The following is a 23041-nucleotide window of genomic DNA, read 5'->3' as shown; positions in this document are numbered from 1 at the left end:
AACGCATCTATGTGAATTGCCAGGCGCACAGTCGTTCCTCAGTAAACTATCGTTTCCTTCCTTATCACTCCTATGTTTGAAAGAATTTTGATAACCAAACTGAATTTGCTCAGAACTAAGGAATTCATTTTCTTATTAAAATTTACAACATCAATGATAATAAAATCTGACCCCATTAGAATGAAACAAGAAAATCCAGCCAAATCCAAGACAGGGGCTCAGGTCCTCCAAACCCTTCACAGGCGCAGGCCCTGGGCCCACATATACGGACACCCTGCCTCTCTCCTGGAAGTGGGTGCTCACTGATCCTGGAAGGCTTGGGAGGGCCGGGGGGCCCCATTGGTGATCCAGCCAGTGTCATGCCTCCTGGTGGGTACAGGGAGTACCCCTCCCCATCCTATGCCTTTTTCTGAACTTGAGAATCCCCTGGGGGCAGCTATGCCCCTGAGTGGTTGCTGCATTGCTGGTGGACACCAGGAGTTGGAGCCCAGCTTTTGCCAAGGGCAGCGAGTGGGCAGGTTGGGTCATAAAATGGAAGGCCACTTGGGTTGTGAGCATTGTTGACTAGTTGGAGCTGGGATGTTAATGAGCTTCAGAGCTGGGTGGGGTGGGGAAAGGGAGCAATGAAGCGAGACGATGTTTTTCATACCTACTCTGCGCACGTCACTAAGTTCTTATAACCATGCTGCACAGTATTACCTCCATTTTAGAGATGGAGAAGACACGGAGGGTTTTGTCCAGGGTCGGTATCTAGTCCACGTCAATCAGACCCCAGAGATCTTGCCTGCAGCCCCAGGCCCCAGTGAATGCTGACAACAGCGCCCCCTTCCTCCCTCCCAGACCTTCCCGCCCACCTGAGCTTCCCCTGCCCTTCTCTAGGCAGGCTCCCTACGACTGGGAGATACCTGCTCCAAGTCACTTGAACAGGTTTTTTAACTCCTCTGAGATGCAGTTTCCTCATCTGTAAAACAGGTACACAGTAACCCCCACGTGCCCTCTACACATTCATGTGAGGTTCAAATGGGATGACAGATGTGAAAAGACCAGTCCTGGGGGTGGGGGGTGGGGGAGGAAGTAGAACCAGGAATAGCATTCTTTCCATTTTAAAGGTGAAAAAACACAGGACCAGAAAAGAGACAAATTCCCCTAACAACTTAGCAGAGAAATCTGTACTCAAATGTACTTCAGGGGACTTTAATTGAGTCTCTTATATTAGGATGGTTGCCGGTATACTTGAGTTTGGTGTTTTAAAAAAGTGGGTCCTGCTAATGTTTATCGTGATTCACATTGTGCCAGGTTCTGTACCAAGTTCCCCTTTAATCTTTAATGCAACCTTGCCAGGTAGGTACAATTATTATCCCTGTCTTACAATGAAAGGAGTAAGACTCAGAGAGGTTAAGCAACTTTACTGCGATCATGTAGTTGGAAAGGCCTGAAGCCAGAAATTAAATCCAGGGCTGGTCCAGAGCCTGTGTTCGTAACCATCACAATATTCTTTCAGTGTAAGTTACTGTGACATCCGGCCTCTCGACTGAACTTCCTTTCATCCCAGCCTGCTCCACCCTCCCTTGACCTTCACCGTGGGTTAATCTCCAGCAATACTACCTGACTCCCGAGTTTTTTCTTTCTCTAGGCCATCTGAGGCTCTCTCTATCACATGACCCATCCTATTGCCTTCACGGATATCATTACTGTCTGCAATTATCTTATTTACTCATTTGTTTGTGTCTCTACTACAAAATGTGAGCAGAGACCTTATGTGGCTTGCTCCCTGCTGTCTCTCAGTATCTACAACAGTATTTGGCACTCAACAGACACTGAGAAATTAAAAAGAAAAAAGAGAGAGAAACACTCAATAAATCCAAGATGAGAGAGAGAGAGAGACCAAACCTTTGGTCCAGGCCCAGCTGGGGCTGTTCCTCCCCACTTTGGGTCACTATGACCAGGACTCAGCCATGGCATGGCCACACAGGTCAGGTGGCAGACATACTTCAGGCAGCCTTGGTCAGAACCTGCATCCCCCAGAGGCAAGGCCACTACAGGGATGGGGCGATGCTTGGTGCCCTCATGGTCCTTTCTGGGGTTCTCAACAGAATCAGATCCGAATCCTGCTTTGGGTAATATGTGTTTTGTAACTCTCCTTTAATGAATTTTCGGAAATGACATTCATAGACAATATAATTTTCCTATGCACGATGTTTTTAGAAATCTGTATAAAGTTCATAGAGTAAATATATAATACACATATAAAGTATTTTATACATAATATACTGTATAAAGGAATATAGAAGAAAAACAAAAAAAAAAGTAAAATAAATAACACGTATTTCTGTATGTGAAAGCTCAGGCTCCACGCCGCAAGAGAACAGAAGCTTGCAAACGCGCGGATTTCACTGGCGCTGGAAAACCTGAGCCACAAATGCAGGCTTTTACTGGGCCGTTGTGTTAGCAACTCAGCTCACCTGGGCCAGGTAGCCACGGGGATTTTCTAAAATTGTGAATGACCTTTGGTAAAGTTCTAACGGAGATAGAGCCAAATCTTCCCTAGGGTTGCATGGTAGTTTTATTCCTGGAAAATTCAATGTATTTTAAAACCATTCAAAAAAGATGTGGGTGAAATAGAACTAGCTATGATTTTATAACAAGTCTCCCCAGAATGACCGGGGAAAGTTGAGAGGCGTCTGGGACAACTCCTTGTGTCCTACACTTTATAAGATATTTAGCGTCACTGTCCTGCCATCTGTCAAAAGCCAAGGGCCCCAATCTTTTAGACTTCATCAATTTCCTAAATGTCCCCTAGGGGGCGGTAGCGCTCTGATCGAGAACAACGGCCTGGTATTCGTCATGTGAAGGGACTGTCATGCAGTTCCCCTTCCACGGCATTCTGTTACAAACAAGGCTGCCATGAAGGCTGAGCTGGTGTCATTTCGCACATGTGCTAGTGGATGATGGGTGGAGGAATTCACAGAAGTGGCCTGGCTGAGTCACAGGCTTTGAGCAGTTGGAATTTTGATAGTTATGGCCAAAAACTACCTTCCACGGAGGCAGATTAATCCACACGCCGCCAGCAGAGCAGAAGAGAGCCTGTTCCCAGGCTGGGGTGGGGGTGTCAGTTCTGAAAAGCCTCAACCAGGACACTTCCCCTCTGAGGGCCACCTCCTCAGAGCACACTGAGGGTCCCTCCAGTAAAGTCTTGGGTGTCCAAAAACTCACCAACCCATGTTCTCAGGCCATGGACCAAGGGACGGTAGGAAGGCCTTTCCCTAGGTAGGCTGATTCTGGCAATTACATTTATTAACATTTATTTTTTTAATCTACAAAAAAAAGACAGCTTTGTTGCTCTTCTGATTCTGTAAGTAATACATACGTGTTTCAGAGGGGGAGGATGCCTTTCCCCACCAACTTTTTATTCTGAAAACTTGAAAAGCTTCGGAAAAAGTGCAAGAATGTCACAATGAGCACCCATACACCCTTCGCCTTGATTCACCAGTTGTTCATATTTTGCTACATTTGCTTCCTTTCTCTCTCTCTCCCATTCAAGACTAAATTGCAGGGGTATTTACCCCTAAACACTTCAGTGTGCCTTTCCTAAGAACAAGGACATTCTCCTACAAAACTACAGTATGGTTATCACACTCAAAAATTTAACATTGGCTGGCCCGGTGGCTCAGGCAGTTAGAGCTCCATGCTCCTAACTCCGAAGGCTGACGGTTCAATTCCCACATGGGCCAGTGGGCTCTCAACCACAAGGTTGCCAGTTCAATTCCTTGACTCCCGCAAGGGATGGTGGGCTCCGTCCCCTGCAACTAAGATTGAACATGGCACCTTGAGCTGAGCTGCCGCTGAGCTCCAGGATGGCTCAGTTGGTTGGAGCGCGTCCTCAACCACAAAGTTGCCAGTTTGACTCCCGCAAGGGATGGTGGGCTGCGCCCCCAGCAACTAGCAACGGCAACTGGACCTGGAGCTGAGCTGCACCCTCCACAACTAAGACTGAAAGGACAACAAATTGACTTGGGAAAAAAAAGTCCTGGAAGTACACACTGTTCCCCAATAAAGTCCTATATAAAAAAAATCTCATTGATAAAATAATGTCCAATGTACAGACCTCATTCCGTTTTCTCCAGGTGTCTCAGTCAAGTCCTCTATCACTCCCCACCCCTCCGCGCCTTCAGGGTCCAACCAAAGACCTGACTTGGCATTTAGCTACGAGCCTGGAGTTTGGATTTCTCCTCTTGGGCTCAGTGGTCGGGAAGCACCAGGAAGGCAGCTCTATGGGGGGACGGTGCTGGCCCTGAACTCAGAGGTGCTGGTTGGGTCCACAGGAGGGACCTGAGCCTTACTTCAGCCCATAAATGTCTTCCTGGGCTCTGGGGCTGCACGCTGGATGAGACAGTTCCAGGGGGGCCCTGGAAGAATTCAGCCTCACAATAAACTACCTCCTGTTTATGTCGCTTCCCCAGTGCTAGATAAGGACTTGTCCATCAGTTCCCACCACAACCCCTGGGGCTGGTACCATTTTCTCCCCTTTTACAGTTGATAGGAAATTCTGTTTTTCCATTCAATGAGGAAGCCAGCGATGGCCACATGGGGCCACATGATGCCTCTGGAAGGACCGCTGGGTGCTCTGTCAGTGTGGACTGTGGCTGAGTCAGACAGGACAGTGGCTGCCTCCTCCTTAAGCCTCCAGGCTGCTCCTCTGTTCAGGCAAGTCTAGCCCAGGGCTTCATGGGCATCTCAAGGCTCCTGCTCCACCCCAACGCCACCATGCTCATTCTTGGGAAGTGCCTCCACCGGCTCCAGTGGTGCCTTATCACCCATGGATAATCTTTCCCGCCTGCCCAGACTGCTGCCACCACACTGGCCTTTGGTCACACCAACGACGCCCCCAAGGTTTCTTAGTCTCAAAGCATTTATCTGTAGGGGAAGACAGAGTCTGTGATCTGCTCAGCTCCAGGACGCTGGCAGGGGCCACAAAACCATTTGTTGACTCTTCACATAGCTTTTACAGATGTGGCTTTAGCTAAGAGTCTGTAAGTTAGGCAGGACAAGTGACATCATCCTTATTGTCAAATGAGGAAACTGAGGTGTAGTGACAAATCTCAAAGGCATCCTATTGCAAGAAGAAAACCAGAAATGAAGTGCAAGCCCTTCGTTCTACTGTGGGGTAAACTGAGGCTCGGAGGTCACCAGGTTTGATTCCTGGCTCTGATACTTTGCAGCTGTGTGTTCTTGGCTCTGGGAAGGAAGGGGTGTAAGGAGTTATAAGTATCTGTGCCTGCATTTGGAGGCTGAGGTAGGACCAGAAGCAGAACCTGGTTGTTCTAGAGGCCCTTTCCAGCACTTTCTGTGCCACAGGTTCTGGGAGACAATCAATAATAATAATAATGTCACTGAATGCTTGTGACATGCCAGACAAGGGTCTAAGCACTTTACAGCTATGAACTCATTAAATTCTCACATAATTCCTGTGAGGCAGGTGCATTATTACTCCCATCAGCTTCTTTTATAAATGGGGGAACTAAGGCTTATAGTTGTTAAGATACTTGCTAGAGGTGGCACAGCTGCTGCAGAAGGAGATTGGAGCCAGGTCCCTGCCTCCCACGTGCTCTCTTCTTGAGGCAGAAAAATGGTGCTGTTAGTTTTTGGAGTTCTTAGGGTCTGAGGCCTGAGTAGACGAAACCTTTGCGGGTGAGCAAGTCACTGCAGGGAGCAGAGGGTTGGGTTGAGAATGGGATGGAGTGGGAACTCCTCTGGAGTCAGAGAGGAGGGGGTTTGAAGTCTAGCTCTTTCATTTGAGTGACCTTAGCGCGATTTAACCTCCGCTTTCTCATTCGTAAAATGGGAGATTGTATGGGAGAAACCTGAGTTCTGCTCCACACTAGAGTCATTACACGCAAGGACCTCAGTTTCCTCCTCTGTAAAATGGGGAGAATAATCTCTTGGCTGATGGCTGTGAAACGGTTGGTAAACCATATGGTAAACCATAACTTTGAGGCTGTAAATGACCTTAATAGAAGCTGGGTTTTCGCCTTAACCTACAGTTTATAAAATGGTTTTGTGTCATTTCAGTCCTCAGCTTCGTGTGGTAAGGAAATAGAAAGGGCGCCTTCCCTCCAGCTCTTTAGACCAGCGGTCACTTCACCGGTTACTGACTGCACTCTCTCCGCCCCCAAATTCGGTGAGAAGTCGCTAAGCCTTTTCTCAGGGAAAGCTGATGGTTGGCCCCTTGGAACCTACATGCTAAGGCCGCGTGCGCCGGCTGGCTGGGCCTTTCCGGGTCCCGACGCGACAATTTCTGGGCGTGAGGGGCGGGGAAGCTGATGACGTCAACTACACGACGCGGCCTACACTTCTTAAAGGCGCAGGCTCACACCATGTTAACACAATCACGGCAGCACAAAAGTTTTAAAGGCAAGACAAGTGGTGGTATCTCGCGCCCCGGGAAGAAATGCGTCTCCCTGAGAAGCGGGATCAGAGGTTTCAGCGTAGGATTTAAGCCCACCTGTCATCCCGAGAAGCAACCTGGTGCTGCGGAAAAGTACCTGGGCGGTTCCAATTCTGGACTCTAACTTCGAGCCTCAGTTTTATCTTCTGTAAAATGGGGTGAATGAATAATAACTTACTTCCAAAGGTTTTGAGACTTAAAAGAAATAACGGTGTCAGAGTAACCAACACAAAAATGTCGGGCTCCTTCTCCCCTATTCATTCTCTCTTTTGCAAAGTAGGACTCCAAGGCCCAGAGCGGAGTTGTAACTTGCCCAAGGTCACGGGGAGGTGGGAAAGATCCCAGATTGAATCAGTCTCCCGGCTCCCGGGCCAGGCTTTTCTCTCTGCCCAGCCTGCCTGGCTCGGGTTACAACTCGCCTAACCCCACTGCCCACATCCGCGGCACCCTGCAGTTAGTCAAGTGGTTTTCAGAGCTAAATGGGGATGATGCTAATTTCTGTTGGATGCGGTCTCGGTGAAGTTGTAAAAACCCCAGCAGGGAGCCCGGCGAGTAAATGTTTGCCATTACTCTCTGATTGCCCGCAGCCTTGGGATTGATTCAACCGGCCGCCGCCAAGCAGACACGGCCACTGATAAAAAGGAGAGTGGTAACCCACGCTTGTCTAGAAAGTGGTAGCGCTGGGACTCCTGATGCAGCGCTCGGCGGGGGAACTGGTGGAGTGGGGCTTGTGAGAATACGCTGTCATGCGGTGCTGCAGCCAGGTCACGCGCGACGTGGAGACCCGCGACCTTGGCGTGCCCGCCGGCGGGGCACTAGTGGCGTGGGGCAGAGAGAGGCTCACCGGGTCCCGGAGGAGGCCGTGAGTGGGCGGGGCCGGCGACACTCCGGGTGTGCGGCCGGCTGGCCCATGGGGGGCGGGGCTTCCTAGCGAGGTCCGGGGGCGGGGCGGCCTCCGCGGCCTTCCTTGTCTGCCTTGGTACGAGGCGCGCGCGCGCCGGGTCCCCGCACCGGCCGCGGAGCCGCTATGGGCCCACCTGGCCCCGGGTTCCGCGCCGCGCGAGCACCGGCCTAGAGCCAGGTGGGTGGGGCTGGGCTGGGGCTGAGGGCCCGGCCGGGGACAGAGGCTGGAGTCGAGTCTCTGAGGGTCCCGGGGAGTCTGAGCCGGGCTGGGCTGGGGACGCGGAGTCCCAGGCCGTTGGGTCGACTTCGTCGGCCCCTACAAGCGGGGCCGGGGTAGGGAGTGTCACCGAGGGGCGAGGAGAGAGCCTCTCTCCACATCCCTACTTCTCGCTCTTTCAGCGGAGTCCCCCGGCCTGTGTTTTGGGGAGAAGGAACAGAGCGATTGTCCTCATCCAGGCCCGGGGCCTGGCCCTTTCGGCCCGGGAGGGGGTGGGGGTAGGGCCGGGTACCTAGCGTGCAGTCTTGAAAGAGCGGTTGGACCCTTCGGTGCCATCGGATTTATTTACACATTTCCCTCACTGCCCTGCCGCACCTCTACAGGCTGGGTGACTCGGGGCTCGCCTGTGCCAGCCTCGAGGCTGGGTGCTGGAGTTGGGGGGCACAGGGAGATGGCTCAGGCGTTTTGATCTGAGCCCCCCGGGGCCAAACTGGACGCCTGCGCTGACGAAGTGCACTGAAAGCCTGTGGGGTGCGGATGAGGAAATGGCAGTGGGCCATTATTGCCCATTAACCAATGGGTGACTGTCCCAGCTTACTAACTACTTCAGGAGTGACCTTGGGCAGGTCACCTAACCTCTCAGAGTCTCAGTCTCAGTCAAGGGGAGCTGACAATAACTGCTTTAAAGGGTTGTGGTGAGGATCACACTTGAACTCATACTCAGTGAGCGAATGGGGTGAGGAGTCCAGGTAAAGTCCAAAAGTGCCAGTGCCTCATTTCTCCCCTGCACTGACTCCTGTTTTGTGAGCTGACACTCCATTGACTGAGCTTTGTTTTTCAGAACTGAAGCTACAGGATGGCTGACCAGGATCCTGGGGGCATTAGTCCCCTCCAACAAATGGTGGCCTCAGGCGCAGGGGCTGTGGTCACCTCCCTCTTCAGTAAGACCTGGGGAAGTGGGGTGAGGGCAGCTGGGGACTGGGGTAGACCAGAGATTGGCGGTGACTTGGTCCTGGAGGAGGGATCCGGAGTGGGGTCCTAAAAGGAGTCTTTAGACATAATCTCTTCCCCAGTGACCCCCCTGGACGTGGTGAAGGTCCGCTTGCAGTCTCAGCGCCCCTCAGTGACCAGCGGTGAGTGCCAGACCCTGGAGCCAATAAGGGGTGGTGCCTGGGCAAAAAAAGGATCTCCCAAAGATGGGGTCCCTGGGGCAGATGGGGGTCTTTGCTGATTTGAGGGGCTGCCTTGTATTTTAGAGCTGATGCCTTCCTCCAGACTCTGGAGCCTCTCCTATGCCAAATGTGAGTGCCCCAAGCCACAGGAACCTGTCAGCATCAGGGGAGGGAGTGTCCCCATCTCCCCAGGGCACCTGTGGGCCCCACAGCCATGGACTAGCATCTGCTTCCAGGTCCTGTCAGCCAGCCCTCTGTCCTGCACAAGAACGTCCACCTAGGGACCCCAGCCTCTGCTGGCCCTCCAGGGACAGGGCCTCTACCTCCCTGGCATCCTAATGACCCCTCCCTTTCCCCAGTACCCTCCTCTCTCCGACCCACAGGGAAGTGCCTCCTGTACTGCAATGGTGTCCTGGAGCCCCTGTACCTGTGCCCAAATGGTGCCCGCTGTGCCACTTGGTTTCAGGACCCCACTCGCTTCACTGGCACCATGGTGAGGAGCAACTGTGCCCTCGGCTGGGTCTGTAGGCATTCCTGAGGGATTCAGATTGCTCGGGAAGCAGACCCAGGAAAAAACGGGTCAGGCAAAGCATATAGGGGCTGCCAGTTTAGTTTGGGAAAGGCTTCCCCGAGGAGGTGGTGCCTTCCCAAGGTTGGGAAGGATGAACAGGAAGGAGTCCACCTGGAGCCGAATGGGAATTGACCTTGGGCAGGATCCCGGGGAGTCTGAGCCGGGCTGGACTGGGGACGTGGAGTCCTGACGGGAACAGCCTCCCAGCAGGACCCAGGGTTGTGGGCAGAGGTGAGGGCATCAGGTTAGGGCCCAGCCTGGGCCAGCCCCATCGCAGGCCTTGTTCATATTCGTCCTTCTTCCCCCGGGCTGGTATCCGCTTGGCCAGGACGCCTTTGTGAAGATTGTGAGACACGAGGGCACCAGGACCTTGTGGAGTGGTCTCCCAGCCACCCTGTGAGTCCCCGTCCTGCATATTGCTTTCGCCCTGCCCTGCGGATCCCTTGCTTCCCCGTTGGCTGGCCAGGTGGGGCAGGGGAGGCCTGGGAGGCTTGGGAGCCTTTGGGAGTCCCAGCTAACCTCTCTTCACACCCGTAGGGTGATGACTGTGCCAGCCACTGCCATCTACTTCACCGCCTACGACCAACTCAAGGCCTTCCTCAGTGGTCGAGCCCTCACCTCTGACCTCTATGCACCCATGGTGGCTGGCGCACTGGCCCGCTGTGAGCACAGCCCTGGGCCCTTGATCTCCCTCTGACCCTACTTGTGCCTGAGCTCAGTCTTAGCTCCCAGCTCCACTCTACCGGCTTAGGTGTGGGGGCATGTCTTGGGCCCCTGGACCCTGGCACAGGCTGCCATTGGGACCTGTGAACTGACCGCCCCTCACTGTTCCCGCAGTGGGCACCGTGACTGTGATCAGTCCCCTGGAGCTGGTACGGACAAAGCTGCAGGCTCAGCATGTCTCATACCGGGAGCTGGGTGCCTGTGTCCGCGCTGCCATGGCTCAAGGTGGCTGGCGCTCGCTGTGGCTGGGCTGGGGCCCCACTGCCCTGCGGGATGTGCCCTTTTCAGGTAGGCACCGAGGGTGTAGGGACTGGGCTAAGGGAGCCCTTGAATGATGTACAAGAGCTCTACAGCCAAGGCCCAGCTTTGGTACTACTGATCTCAAAGTCACTTCTCTGAGTCCTGACTGTCTCATCTGTGAAATGGGCCCAGCAGGCAGTGTACTTGCCCAGGTTTTCTCATGAGATAATTCCTAGGGAGCCTGTTACAGAAACTGGCGTGTAGCAGGCAGGCCTCGTAACTAGGAGGGAGTGGTTGTCATGATATAGGTCATTGGGAGATGGGAGGTCCGGGGCCTACCCCACTGCCCTCTCTGTCTCTAATGAGTGTACCCCATGTCCCCAAGCCCTGTACTGGTTCAACTATGAGCTGGTGAAGACCTGGCTGAGTGGACTCAGGCCAAAGGACCGGACATCAGTGGGCATCAGCTTTGTGGCTGGCGGTATCTCAGGGACGGTGAGTTGACTGGGCTGGGGGTGAGGCCTGCAGAGGTGTCCTTGGGTGGGGGTGCGCCAGCGGAGTCCTTGCATGGCAGTGCATCACCTGCCTGGTGATAAGGCTGGCAGCCCCTGGCTGAATGCAAGGGATGGGGGTCCTGGGAATGAAGACGAGCCTTCTCCCCACCCCACCAGGTGGCCGCCATCCTGACTCTACCCTTCGATGTGGTGAAGACTCAACGCCAGGTCGCGCTGGGAGCGGTGGAGGCTGTGAGAGGTGAGGGGCCCAGCTGGCATCGGGTGGTGACAGGTGGGGGTCTGAGGAGGGTCTTACGGGGCCATACCTGGTGTCTCCAGTGTCACCTCCGCATGCCGACTCCACCTGGCTGCTGCTGCGGAGGATCCGGGCTGAGTCGGGCACCAGGGGACTTTTCGCCGGTGAGTGTGTGTGTGTGTGTGTCCAGGCCCTGATGGGGTTGGTGCCCCTGGGACCTGAGCTCCGAACCCAGCCTCCCCTCCCGCTGCAGGCTTCCTCCCAAGGATCATCAAGGCTGCGCCCTCCTGCGCCATCATGATCAGCACCTATGAGTTCGGCAAAAGCTTCTTCCAGAGGCTCAACCGGGACCAGCCTCTGGGCCCGTGAAGGGAGTGAAAGGATGGAGGCGCTGAGGGCCCAATTTCTTCCCTGGATGGGGTGGGGCAGGAGACTGAGCCAAGTGCCTTGTCCTCAGGGGAGGGGCCTCATTTTTCTTCCATCTTAATTCTGAGCCCCAGGGGTTGGGGGCTGCCCCTCTGGGCCCCCCTCAGACAGCTTTCTTCCTGCTGGCCCTCATTCCCAAGCCCCAAGGATCATCACTTTTCCACCCCAACGCCCAAGTTCAAGACCAAATCTATTAACCCCACACCCACCCGCCCCGCCCATTTCCTTGTGTCTGTGTTGTAGCTGGGCCTGCCCCCAGGAGTCACAAAACCTTGGGCCTGGCCGAGGCTGAATCTACCCTTGTTAATTCCCTGAGTCTAAAGATGATGAACTTCTCTTTGGTGCCTTTGACTGCAGGGGACTGTGGGGGGGGTGAGGGAAGTGGGACTTGGTGAGTGATTTGCACACAGGAGGCCTGGCAGGGACCTCGGTGTTGGCTTTGGCTGCCCAGGTGGTGGTGCCCTTGAAGAGGACCACACCCCACATTGAGTGAGGACCCAGAGTTGAGGGGTGGGCAACCAGCAAGCAGTATCCTGATAATGTGGGGGCCAGGGTGGAGGGTGGTGAGACCTCTCCCAAGGGCGCACTTCGGTGACAACAGAGGAGAGAGGGTTGCTTCACGGCCAGGCTTTGGCCTAAAGGAAGCGTCTGTAACTTTGGGCCAAAGCTGAATTGCTCAGGACGATGGAAGGAAAACGGCCCTGACAGGGCTTGCCTCCTCCATCCTGTGCCCCAGGATGTTCAGTCTTCTCTGCCTGGGGTTGAGCAAGTTCTTCAAGAGTATCAGGTTGAAGGGGCACAGACGTGTCTTGGTCCTGCCCTGGGTGGACCTAATTCTCAGGATACTTCAAACAAAAGTCCCCCACTCCCTGAACTCTTGTGACTTGCCTGCTCCCACGGGGCACACACTGAGTCTACGTGGTCCAGCATCACCTTGGCTTTGGGCCCAGCACTGGCTCCATCACATTCTGCCAACCTCAGGACAGAGCCCTGTCCCAGTCCCCAAAGACAAGGCTGCCGTCAGTACTCTGGTTTTTATTTGCCTGATTCCCTCCGAGCCCCTGCCCTGGGGGCTGAGACTCCAGGGAATGAATACAGGGGGACAGACAGGAAAGGTGGGAGAGGCTGGGCCACAAGCTCCTGAGGAGGGTGAGGGAGATGAGCAAAGGAGAGTCCTGGGAGGGAGCCAGCCAGGCATTGGTCCCCAGAATGGAGTAAGCTTCCCCAAGGGTTCCCTGTGGCCTTGGTGCCCCCACCTCACCCAACCTGCTTCCTGTGGCAGCCCCACCTTCCTTGGGCAGGAAGCTAAAACCAGAAGCAAAGGGAGTCAACTGAGACCCCTGGCTGGGTGGGCAGCATTTTCTGGGAGTGTGGCCTGGATTGGGGGACTCTGAGGAAGGGCAGCAGGTGTCTGCCCCTGGCAGGGGGTCTGGCACAGCCCACACTGCTCCTCAGCTGGGGCTTAGTGCCGGGCTGCCCTCAGGACTGTCGCTCACCAAGCACTCGTTGGATTTGAAGCTCGCCAGGGACTTGCAGCTGGGGATGGAGGCCAGTGAGCCGCAGAGACCCAGCATGGAGGGCGTGGGGTCCTTCCCTGGGGAGAGAGGGTGGGTGAGGCATGTATGGGGGGTGGGAAGCGTGGACACAGGCAGTGAAGGGGAGCCCTCAGGTCACCCCCCAGGAGACTCCTCATTTCTGCAGCATTTGTCATTTTGGTTAAACCTTGGTAAGCACTTGGCCATACCATGCACAGCACTGAGGACACTATTGTAATCGCCAGTTTATGTCTATCTCCCCGTGAGGTTCATCCTCTGTCCGTTTATTAAACACACAGTGAGCACTTGTTCCGTTCCAAGCACTGGGGATACAGAGAACGGATGAGACACGGTCCCTGCCCTCATGGAGCTCACAGTCTGGTGGGGAGACAGACACAATCACACACACTGTGGCGGGGTCACGTCCATTGCCTGCCTGAACTCAAAGATCTAGGGTCATCAGTACAGTGTGGTTTTTAGAAAGAAAAGACAGGACGTCCAGGCACCAGAAAAACTAGGGTGGGGAACCAAGGTGAAGTCATGGGGAGAGCAACACAAAATGCATGCATTGAAGTCCTGGACATTCACTGAAGGGAGCCACTAATTTGGCTCTGAGCTTCCTGGCAGCCAAAGAAAAAGGGGGAAACAAGGGTCAGGCGAGCGGTTCACAGAATGCATGAGATAAAAGCAAATTAGGCAAAGAACTCCCCAAGAATTTGTGAGCCCATGAGGATGTCACTATACCAAAAGGCTATTAAGCCCTCACCACATGGCCAACACTGATGATTACGTTAGTCAACAACCCATTTTACAGGTGAGGGGCTCAGCAAGGTGAATAACTGACCAAGTTCCACAACTAGAGGCGCAGCTGGGATTTGCACCAGTGTTTGCCCAACATCCCAAACCAAGCCCTTAATTGCTGTACTAAGCTCCCTGGAAGGGCTGCGTGAATGAGGGAATTGCCAGGACCTAACTACAGGCCCCCCAGACCTGGCCTTAGCCATTCCTGGAGGGATGCTGTGTGCTGGGTTGGGAGGCTCACCGATGGGGCCCCAGGGCTCCTCGTCCCGCTTGCCCTCTCCCAGGCGCTGGGAGTCCGAACTCAGACTGGCTTCAGCTGACAGCGGCTCTGGGCTCATGAAACTGTGTCTGTGGCAGAGCAGAGAGCTGATTAATGTATGGGCAGAGGCCCACTGCCCCCCATACGCCTCTTTCCCAGGAGGGACGAGCACTCAGGCCCAAGCCGAGCCTGGTTGGACTTACCTCCGGTAGAGCTTGGGGTTGCTGACACCCTCTGCCCCATTGAGTGTTCCCAGTGACGGCCATTGGTTGACCAGGGGTGTGGTGAGCTCCTTGGAACCCTGGGCCAGGGAAGCGTGGTCACCAGGGATCAGACCTGTCCTGGGATGGGGAGGGGGTGGTCAGGCTGGCTGGGAGAGGGAGCAGAAGTGGGGAAGGGGGTGCTCAGCAAAGGGTGAGGGGTGGGGTTAGGATTGAAACCTGGGTAGCAGAAGTAGGAATAGAATGTTGAGGATCAGTGTGGCAGACCCTGGGAGTTAGGGGAGGATACTGGGGGTCAGAGGGGTGACAGGGATTAGCACACTTACGTTGGGGGTTAGAGGGAGTAATGGGGTGTTGTGGGAGTTGGTGGAGAATAGTGGGGGAATACTGAGGGGTCTTGGGGAATCATGCTGGGAGGTGATAGGATGATGAAAAGGTTTAAGGGGGGATGTCAGAGGGAGGGGTAGGAATGAGGTCAGAGGTCACCAGGGGTAATAACTGTCAGCTGGCCAATATTGCAGACCAGAGGGAATAATTCAATGATGTTGAAGGTCGCTGAGTAGCATTAGAGGTCCTTGTGAGTAATGTTGAGGTCCCTGGAGTAATGTTGGGTGTTCATTGAGCTGATATTGGATAATTGAGGGTGAAGTGGGGAGCAGACTTTGGGAGGGGTCACTGGTTTTATGTTGAGCATAATGTTAGGTCACTGGGGCCAGTAGTTTGATGCTGGTTGAGTTGGATGCGGTTATCAGGAAAGGTGCCGTTAGTGTCAGTGGAGGCGATGTGGGGGTTCCCTGGGGTGACGGTCGGGATGGCCGGGGTCAGGGCTCAGGGTGGTGGTGGCGCTCACAGCTGCTCCTGCAGCTCCAGGATCACGCCTTCTAGCTCCCGCTTCTCGCGCTGGTTCTGCGCCGCTGCCTCCTCCAGCTGCAGCTGCAGCCGCCGGTTCTCCGCCTCCAGGTCCTTCAGCTGCGACTCGCGCAGACGCACCAGCTCTTCCAGGTAGCCCTGCGGGGCGCCGGCTCAGCCCGGGCGACAGGAGGAGGGTCCCAGCGGCCGCCTGGCCTGTCCCCCTCCCCCGCCCAGCTCCCCGCCACCTGCGCTGTGCAGCGCGCACCTTCTGCGCGTAGACGATGCGGAACTTCTGTTCCATCTTGTGCCACTTGCTGTACCAGCTGTCCTCGTCGGTGACTAGCGGCAGGTACGGGTGCTCGGGTGAGTTGTCCTCACTCGTGCTGCTCTCGGCGCTGTGCCGCTCCTCCTCGTCCGTCAGGTAATCGTAGCTTGGGGGAGGGAGCAGTGAGCACCGGCCGGCCCGGCCCTGCCCAAGAGGCCCATGCTGCCCCCTTGGGCAGGGGGACGCGGTACCCGCCCAGCCAGTCCCCTGCCGGCATCCCCGCCCCTTGGAGCGGGGGTCTGCCCGCATCCACTGCAACAATCCCGCTTCTCACCTCTGGGTGAACTTTAGGTAGGGCGTGTAATCGATGACCACAGGGGTCTTCCCGTCCAGCACTTCACCCTTTAGGCAGAAGCTGGGGGCATAGGACCCACAGGGTTGAGGGTGGGTATGAGGGGATGCCGATGTGGACATTCGCAGGGGAACGCCCCGCCACCACTGCCACCCAGGCCCCACCTGAAGTCTATGGCGCTCAGTCCGATCAGCATCCCTGTGAGCACCGTGGCTTCCTCCCTCAGCATGATGGCTCCCGAGTCATAGAAACGTCTGTGGGGAGAAGGAGGGACGGTCAGTGCAGCATCCTCCCAGTGCCCCATCCCTCAGTACCTCTGTCGTGGGCTTCCTACAAACCTTCCTAGAGGAAGGAGGCATCTCCTTCCTGCTCATCCCTCAGGTGAGGATCTTGTGTCTCCCTCAGATTGGGGCCGCCTGGGGATAGCGCCTGTGTCTCCCACCTATTAGAACGTGTGTCCCCTGAGAAAAGACTCTCCTCCAACCTCTGAACTACTCCTTTCCCACCAAGTCCTGAGTCACCCAGATTCTTAAAATCAGGAAACAAATTCTAATCATCAGAACTTGACATACAGTAGGTGCTCAAAAATAAGTTGATATGAACTCTGAAATGAGGACAGACCAGAGAAAAAATGCAGTAAAAACCTCAGGGTGGGTGTGCTCACCAGGTGGGGAAGAGGTCCTCTACTTCACACCACTCCCCACTAGCACATCCTGCCTGTGACCCTGCCTGGATCCAATCTCTCTTCGAACCCACAGTGCAGGGGATGAAGCTCTGCACGCTGGGACTCTGCAGTCCATTGGGGAGCAGGTAGGGCTGTGGGTTGTAGGTCATGGAAGAAGGCCAACAAGTAAAACGATACATAGTTGAGAACTTGTCCTGAGGTGTGTCTAAAGGTAGAGTTGTATATGAGACTGGTGCTGGGAAGTGACGGGAGATAATGAATTTGACTTGGAAGAGATGGTGATGGTGCCAAAGATGTGTTTCGGGACAGCAAGCTGGGTAGACCTGTAGACAGTCTGGGAGAGGGAAACTAGTGGTGCATGCTGGGAGTTGTAGTCCAGGTACTGAAGGTTGCTGCAGGAACTTAAGGATCAAGTATGTTTAGGCAGTAAATGTGTACACTGGGACCTGTAGTCCAAGCTAACTGAGAGCATCTCACCTGGTGGTCCGGGTGTCCCGCAGAGCTGTAGTGATGTATTCCGACATGCGCTTCTCCATCAGTGCTACCCGGATCCATGCCCGGCCCTGGAAATCATGCTCACCTTTACTTGCTGCCCCAAAAGGACCCATCTGTACCCCATTGGGTCTGGACCTCCTGTGGTTCTCCCCAGTGCCCATAGCAGGGTGAGAACCAAGGAGCAGGCAGTCCCCCTGTATCCAGAGCAGGGAGCTGCCGCCCTGGCCCTGCCTGTTGCAGGCCCCTCACCTTGGCTCGGGCTGTGCTGATGTTTTCCATGTTCTCGATGCTGCTCACACAGTTGTTGGGCACTTTACTGCAGGCCAGCCGGATATAGTCCCAGAAGCCCCGCTGCCCGTCTGAGCTGAACCAGCTCACAGGACCTGCTGGGGCACAGGCTGAGCCAGGGCAGGGAGGGGGCTCAGCAAGACTAAGGAGTTTAGAGAGGGCCCATGTAATGGGGCACACACATGCATAAGTACAAGCAGCCATGCACACACATATGCCTACACCAAACATGTGCACACGCATGTACACAAAGGGTATGCCAGCATATAAACGCATGCCCAGAAGACCCCCTTCCATCTCTCCAGCTCTGTGCATGAGCTTCTGCACATGGCCCAGAATTGGGGCCATGGTCAGTGGTGGGGTTCAAAAAGCCACACAGTAGATCAGAACAGGGTGGCTGGAAGCTAAAGACTGGGAGTTGGCAGGGCTGGGCCCTGGGGGACAGGAACCTGGGCCCACCTTTGAAACGGTGACTGAGAATCTGCTCTAAGATGGCTGCAAAGTTCACAAACTCCTCAGATGAGTCATCGATGGGCTCTGCTGTGTACTTCTCCAGCAGTGTTTTCACAGAGAACCTGGGTGGGGGGTAGGGAGAAGGGGCAGTGGGGTGTCAGGTGAGAAGACAGGGTGATGGTGGTAGGGGAGGGGCATCAGGCAAAGAGAGGGAGTGAAGGGCAGAGAAGAGGTCATGAAGATTATGGATGTAGTGGGATGGCAGAAGGAAAGAGGGTGGGAGACAGGTAAGAATATAGTGACCATAGAGATGCTGTGACATGGGAGTGCTAGGGTGGCAGGTGGGAGACTGATTGACAAAGTGGGTGACAGGAGAGGTGACAGCCAGAGAAAGGAAGCTTTGGGAACAAGGTTTGAGAGGGGATGAAACAATAGGTAGAAAGTCGAGGCACCTAGAGCCTAGGGACCGTCCCACAGCCCCCTCGTCTTTGCCCACCCTTTGGAGTTGCATTCTGTATGTGTGTGGTTTGGGGGTCAGCTAGGAGTTAGAAGCCACTTTGTGCCCTTTCTCTGAGCTGTGTTGTGCTCTTGCTAGAAAAACCCTCAGTCCTTTCTGGAGGGGGGTTCACCTGTGCCGGGGCCTGTGAGTTGGCTCTGAGCACATGGGGCGTGGGCATGCATGCTGGCCAGGTGGGCTCTCAGCACACGGAGGCCCCCGCTTACCCCTTTTCCTTCCCAGCTTGGTCACCCACACACCAGCTGTTCAGAACCTGGTGGTACAGTGCTTCCCAGGGAAGTGCAGGGGGTGGGTCTGACACACACACTGAGTAGGAGTGGGCATTGAACACAGATCTCTGGAAGGGGCCTTGGGGGCCCTCATACCTGGCTTCTCAGAGAGGAATGCAGCCAAGGGAAGCCAGTGGGGGTGAGTGACTGCAGCCTAGCAGCCCCCATCCCTCTCTCCAATCCTGCTTGAAGTTCCCACTTCCCCTGCAATCCCTACCCCTACAATCTCCACCCACCATGGCTACGGTGGGATGGGGCAGGGCTAAGGACACGTCTTCCAACATGCTATTATTGGCCTGTTGTGGGTGGCAGAGCAGATACGGGGCCTGCTTAGAATGGTCCTTTTCCCCCTAAGCTTATTAAGCCCTTTCATGTGCCAAGCACTATACTTTTCGTGTATTATCTCCTCCATCCCTACAACAGCCCTGGGAGGTAGTTCCTCTTATTATCACCATCATCCCCATTTCACAGATAAGGTAACTGAGAGTCCAAGTGGTTGACTGATCTGTTCAGTCACACAGCTTGTGAGAGGTCAAGTAGGTATGTCTGATTCCAAAGCCCTTGCTCTTTCTGCTATATCTTATGGCCTCCTGGCGGCTGTCACAATTACTTATAACCCGAGCAGCCCCTGCCCCCTCTGCCCTCTGTCCTCCACTCTGCAGGCTCCAGCCCTGGGGCACTGGCCTCTGTGGCTCTCAGGCCAATGGCACAGTTGAGTCCATGGGCCTCCCTCCTTTCCCTTTGGGCTTCAAGTTGGTCTGGCTTGAGATCAGAGCCAAGTCAATGTTGGGGTGGCACTTAGGGGGAGGCAGCCTGGTGGACACAAGTCCTGTTTCCTTGTGATACCCCTGTGGCCTTGGACAAGTCATATAATCCCTCAGAGGCCCATTGTCCCAAACAGGAAGGGTAGTACCTGCCTCATTAAATTTTGATTCAGATCCCAGGCAGGATTGGGAGAAGGTGGATGTGAGGAGCTGGGTCATTAACGGGAAGGTTGGCCCTGCCAGAAGGAGCCCATGTTTAGGGCATATCTGGGATTCATTATGTAGCCTTCCACACCCTGATGATTTCTTCTGGTCATCTGGGTAGGACCACAGTGGGTGAATGGGGCTGGTTTCAGCATGGCAGCCATCTGCCATCTGTCCTCAGGGGTGCTGCAGAGCTGGTCATCTCCCCCAGGAGCCCCATGGTGTGTTCCCTGTTAAGAGGTGCAGTGGCTGCTGCAGTTACCATGGAGACAGGGAGACCAGGGCCCAGGGGAGCTCTCAGCCTGCTAAAGGGAACTGTTCTGGGAGCTGGAGGCAAGCCATGTGACAGTGATGAGGTGGCAGGGGCCCGAGGGGTTTCTGAGCCTTTATTATGCCCCTGATGCCCCCTAAAACTCTATCCCTCACACCACAGCTCTACGCCCACTTCCTATCTACCAGAACCTCTGCTTCTGCAGCCTGGACCAAGGGGAGTTCCCCTCATCTCCACACACTCAGGAAGCCCAGTTGTCCTGGCAGGCAAGAGAAAGAAGAGGAACCTAGGTGGTCGACAGGGAGAAGAGGGACAGGGAGGATGTCATCAGGACAGGGCTATTTCCGTGTGCCAGGCACTAATCCTACATGGATTATGTCATTACCATTCGTTGGTGTGGCTGTGACATATATAATGGGGATGATAAGGCACCCAAGCCTGAGTGGTTAGGAGATTTCACCAATGATACACACTAGTAACTGAGGAAGTAAGAGCTGGACCCAAGGCCCATCTAGCTTTTACACAACCCTGGCAGGGTTTGGAACGTGAAGGTGGCGGTCGTGGCCTGCACTTTGCATCCTCCCTTCTATAACATTTCAGGCATTGTTACGGAGGGCTGGTGTGCACAGCACTGTGATGGGCTCTAGGCATATCATGATGGGAGAGATGCAGTGTGGTCGGATGTGTGCCCAGGAACCTGGGAGGAGTTATAGGACACAGGAGCCAGGGCATCCAGTGGGCACTGCTTCCTGGGGCAAGGAGCAGGGCCAAGGCCTCGGTGCAGGCAGGCAGGGCTGGCAAGGGAATACAGCTCCGTGCCCTCAGAGGTGGCATGGGGCGTGGGGAGGTTGCAGGTGGAGAAGGCAGCTGGCATGGGAATTTTAGAGGGAGGGATGAATGTAGGTGGGGCCTGAGGGAGAGAAGCTGAGGAATTGGCCATTCCTGGCTTCAGGGCAGGGCAGAGAGGGTGAGACTCTGAGGACTGAAGTGGGAAGGTTCACTTCCTGGGCCCTAAGAAGGTGGGGGGTGGGAATCTTCCTAACCCTGAGACAGCCCCACCCTCAGAGACCAAGGCGCCTGCCCTCCCAATCTTCTCCCCTTGAACCCAGGAGTCCCAGGCTTCTTCAGCCGGCCCCTCAGTCCTGCCCACAGAAGGGGCGGCGCCCTTCACCCTTCAGTGGATGGATTCAGTCTTTGCCCACATGCCCAGTTGACTCTGCTACAGGTTGCAGCTTCCCAGAAAAGAAGGACACCATCCCTCTCCAGGAATTGAGCAGCATGATGGGAAAATCTCCCAGGAAAGCCCCACCTCAGATAGGCCAGGCTGTTGGGTAGGAGTGAGGGTATGCTTGGGGGGTGGTCATCCCCCTACCCCATCAGTTCTTCTCCTCCCACTGCCTACCCGCCCCCTGCAAGGGAGCCAGCCATCCCCACCCCTCCCCCTCACGCACAATGTCACTTCCTGGTTCTCACAGGAAGCTGCAGTGCCAATTAAACACCCCTCACCCTCCAGGCCCCAGGCTGGGCATAGGCCTTGCTTGGCCTAGCAGGGTAGGGACCAGACCTCCAAACCCCTCCCTGGTCTTGGCCTGAGAGGGACAGTGGACGCTCCTGCTAAGCCTGTGCCTCCCTTTTCTCCCAGGTTGCTTTGCACACTCATCCAGTTTTCCGCAGCCCGCCCCATACCGCTCTCCGGTCACCCCACCCCCACCCTACAGCGATGCCCACCTGCACACGGTGATCAGGTTCCTACGCTCCACGGACACATTGCGGGAAGATGCTTTCTTGGAGGACAGCCCCAGAGCCATGGTGGTCTGGACAAAGCTCGCTTCCATCCAGATATGCGGCCACTGCTGCCGCCGCCAGCTGCCCCCCACCCCGCCCGGCGCCCTGGCCCCCTCGCCGGATCACGGCTGGGCCCTCTGCCCACCGGGGCCCCGCGACCCCCTTACGGCCATTGCCCTGCTGCTGAGTCGCGTGCCCAGCCCCCTGGTTCCCTCCCCCGGCGGCGACACCGGAGCAAAACAAGGCCGGGGAGGGAGCTCTCCGAGGTGCTGAGCCGGGGCCCGTCACCCCCCCTCCCCTAGCCGCCTGCCCCCCTCGGCCAGTGACGTCAGGGCCTTCGGGCCCCGCCCCCCGGCAGGCCAGGGACCAATCCGCAGAGGGTGCAGGATTTCAGGGGGAGGGGAGAGGGCCAGGGCCCAAGGGAGGGCGGAGGGGGTCCCCGAAAGAGGCAGCGATTAGAAGGAGTAAGAGGGAGCATCTGGCCTGTCCTCCACCCCCACACTCTGAGCCCAGGACCCCTTGCTTCACGTCTGAGCTCCGACACCTCTATTCCCGTTTCTGACTATGATCGGTGGTGTTCATCTCAGATTTCTCCCCCTGATGCCTAGGGGCAATGGAGGTCCTCACCTCCAGTATCCTCATCCCAGTCCCGCCCCCTCCTTCCCCCCCCCCCCATTCAGTATCGGCATTCTCCTCAAGGCCAGGGCCAGGTCTTCGTCCAGAGAGCGCAGGTGGCCCTATGCTGCTGACCCAGGAGGCAAAGGAGCAGTCAGAGACACTGCGTATCTGTCTGCGCCCGGGCTCGACTTGGCTACACCAGCCGGTGGAGTCAACCGCTCCTAAGGTGAGGGATGGGAATCCCGAATCAGCAATAGGAACCCAGCGCCTGGAACCACTCAAGACAGTGAGTGGAGAGCAGACTGGCAGCTGAGGGCCGGGCTCTGTGGAGGTTCCCAGCATTACAGATGGTCTCCACAATGGTGCTAAGGCACTGCTTCCCCTCGGAGTCCTACCCCCTCACACCACCCCTGGGGCAGCTGGCTTTCCTGTTAACCCCTTGCATTGCTGCGAGGTGCCATCAACCCTCTATGCACGGCCAAGAGGGCACCCGCAAAGCTGGTTGTATCTTTTACCCGAAGGTGGGGAAACTGGAGGCACAGTCTGGCTTCTCTGCTGCCCTTTGCCTCCCAGTTCCTCTCTCACATCCCTGCTCCATTCCCCAATCCAACCTGTTCTCTTTCACTCACTGAAATCCCCAGCTTCCACAGAAAGCCTTTCTGTGTTGATTAAAGAGGCTCTACCCATTTCTCTGTCTGGCCTCAGGAATGTGCATCCCAGGGCTCAGCTCTTATCTAGTCACCAATTCCACCTACCTACTAGATTTACTCTGCTCTGCTAGTGGATGGTCGGTATCTCCACATTGATTCAGATGTGCTCCCGCATCTGAATGTGACCAGCAGGCAGGGACCCTCTGTCAGCACAAACAGAGGAGGAGGAGATAAAAGACCTAAAGAAGTTTCCAACCCTGGTCTGACTCCCTGGGGGCTGGGGAGAAGGCCCTGACTCCTGGCTCAGATC

General features: G+C 55.5%; 2 protein-coding genes across 8 annotated transcripts; one reads left to right on the top strand and one right to left on the bottom strand.

The window, feature by feature from the left end:
• Nucleotides 1-7287: 7287 nt before the first annotated feature.
• On the top strand, nt 7288-11782 carry SLC25A39 (solute carrier family 25 member 39). 3 transcript variants are annotated; one of them, XM_019752306.3, is made up of 12 exons: nt 7288-7526; nt 8407-8506; nt 8639-8698; nt 8822-8866; nt 9121-9230; nt 9637-9704; nt 9846-9970; nt 10146-10319; nt 10657-10766; nt 10943-11024; nt 11105-11185; nt 11275-11782. In XM_019752306.3, exons 2-12 carry the CDS (start codon nt 8422-8424, stop codon nt 11388-11390), a joined length of 1056 nt encoding a protein of 351 aa, XP_019607865.2. In that variant the 5' UTR covers nt 7288-7526; nt 8407-8421; the 3' UTR covers nt 11391-11782. The 3 variants fall into 3 exon arrangements, with proteins under 3 accessions (XP_019607865.2, XP_019607862.2, XP_019607863.2); XM_019752303.3 differs by having other exon boundaries at nt 7387-7526; nt 9097-9230; XM_019752304.3 differs by having other exon boundaries at nt 7415-8314; nt 9097-9230.
• Nucleotides 11783-12467: 685 nt separating this feature from the next.
• On the bottom strand, nt 12468-21793 carry RUNDC3A (RUN domain containing 3A). 5 transcript variants are annotated; one of them, XM_074319536.2, is made up of 11 exons: nt 21407-21767; nt 17660-17775; nt 17162-17295; nt 16895-16980; nt 15897-15986; nt 15715-15795; nt 15381-15546; nt 15114-15271; nt 14246-14383; nt 14025-14131; nt 12468-13041 (listed from the first exon to the last, which is right to left on the bottom strand). In XM_074319536.2, the coding sequence occupies exons 1-11, from the start codon at nt 21511-21513 to the stop codon at nt 12899-12901; spliced, it is 1326 nt and encodes a 441-aa protein (XP_074175637.1). In that variant the 5' UTR covers nt 21514-21767; the 3' UTR covers nt 12468-12898. The 5 variants fall into 5 exon arrangements, with proteins under 5 accessions (XP_074175637.1, XP_074175635.1, XP_074175636.1 ...); XM_074319534.2 differs by having other exon boundaries at nt 17162-17310; nt 21407-21747; XM_074319535.2 differs by having other exon boundaries at nt 17162-17298; nt 21407-21619.
• Nucleotides 21794-23041: the final 1248 nt, after the last annotated feature.

Source organism: Rhinolophus sinicus, chromosome 12, assembly GCF_057876585.1.
Source record: "Rhinolophus sinicus isolate RSI-liver-muscle chromosome 12, RSI-T2T, whole genome shotgun sequence".
Lineage (NCBI taxonomy): Eukaryota > Metazoa > Chordata > Mammalia > Chiroptera > Rhinolophidae > Rhinolophus > Rhinolophus sinicus.
This window is presented reverse-complemented; position numbering and strand designations above follow the sequence as displayed.

Excerpts from the sequence above, each read along its gene's own strand:
- SLC25A39 (XM_019752303.3), top strand. The coding sequence starts at position 8,422 with ATGGCTGACCAGGATCCTGGGGGCATTAGTCCCCTCCAACAAATGGTG. Across the intron at positions 8,867-9,096 it reads GAGCCTCTCCTATGCCAAAT|TACCCTCCTCTCTCCGACCC; the intron begins GTGAGTGCCCCA and ends CCCTTTCCCCAG. Across the intron at positions 10,767-10,942 it reads CTGGCGGTATCTCAGGGACG|GTGGCCGCCATCCTGACTCT; the intron begins GTGAGTTGACTG and ends CCACCCCACCAG.
- RUNDC3A (XM_074319534.2), bottom strand. The coding sequence starts at position 21,513 with ATGGAAGCGAGCTTTGTCCAGACCACCATGGCTCTGGGGCTGTCCTCC. Across the intron at positions 17,311-17,659 it reads TCTCAGTCACCGTTTCAAAG|CCTGTGCCCCAGCAGGTCCT; the intron begins GTGGGCCCAGGT and ends GCCCTGGCTCAG. Across the intron at positions 13,042-14,024 it reads GGAGCCCTGGGGCCCCATCG|GGAAGGACCCCACGCCCTCC; the intron begins GTGAGCCTCCCA and ends CTCTCTCCCCAG.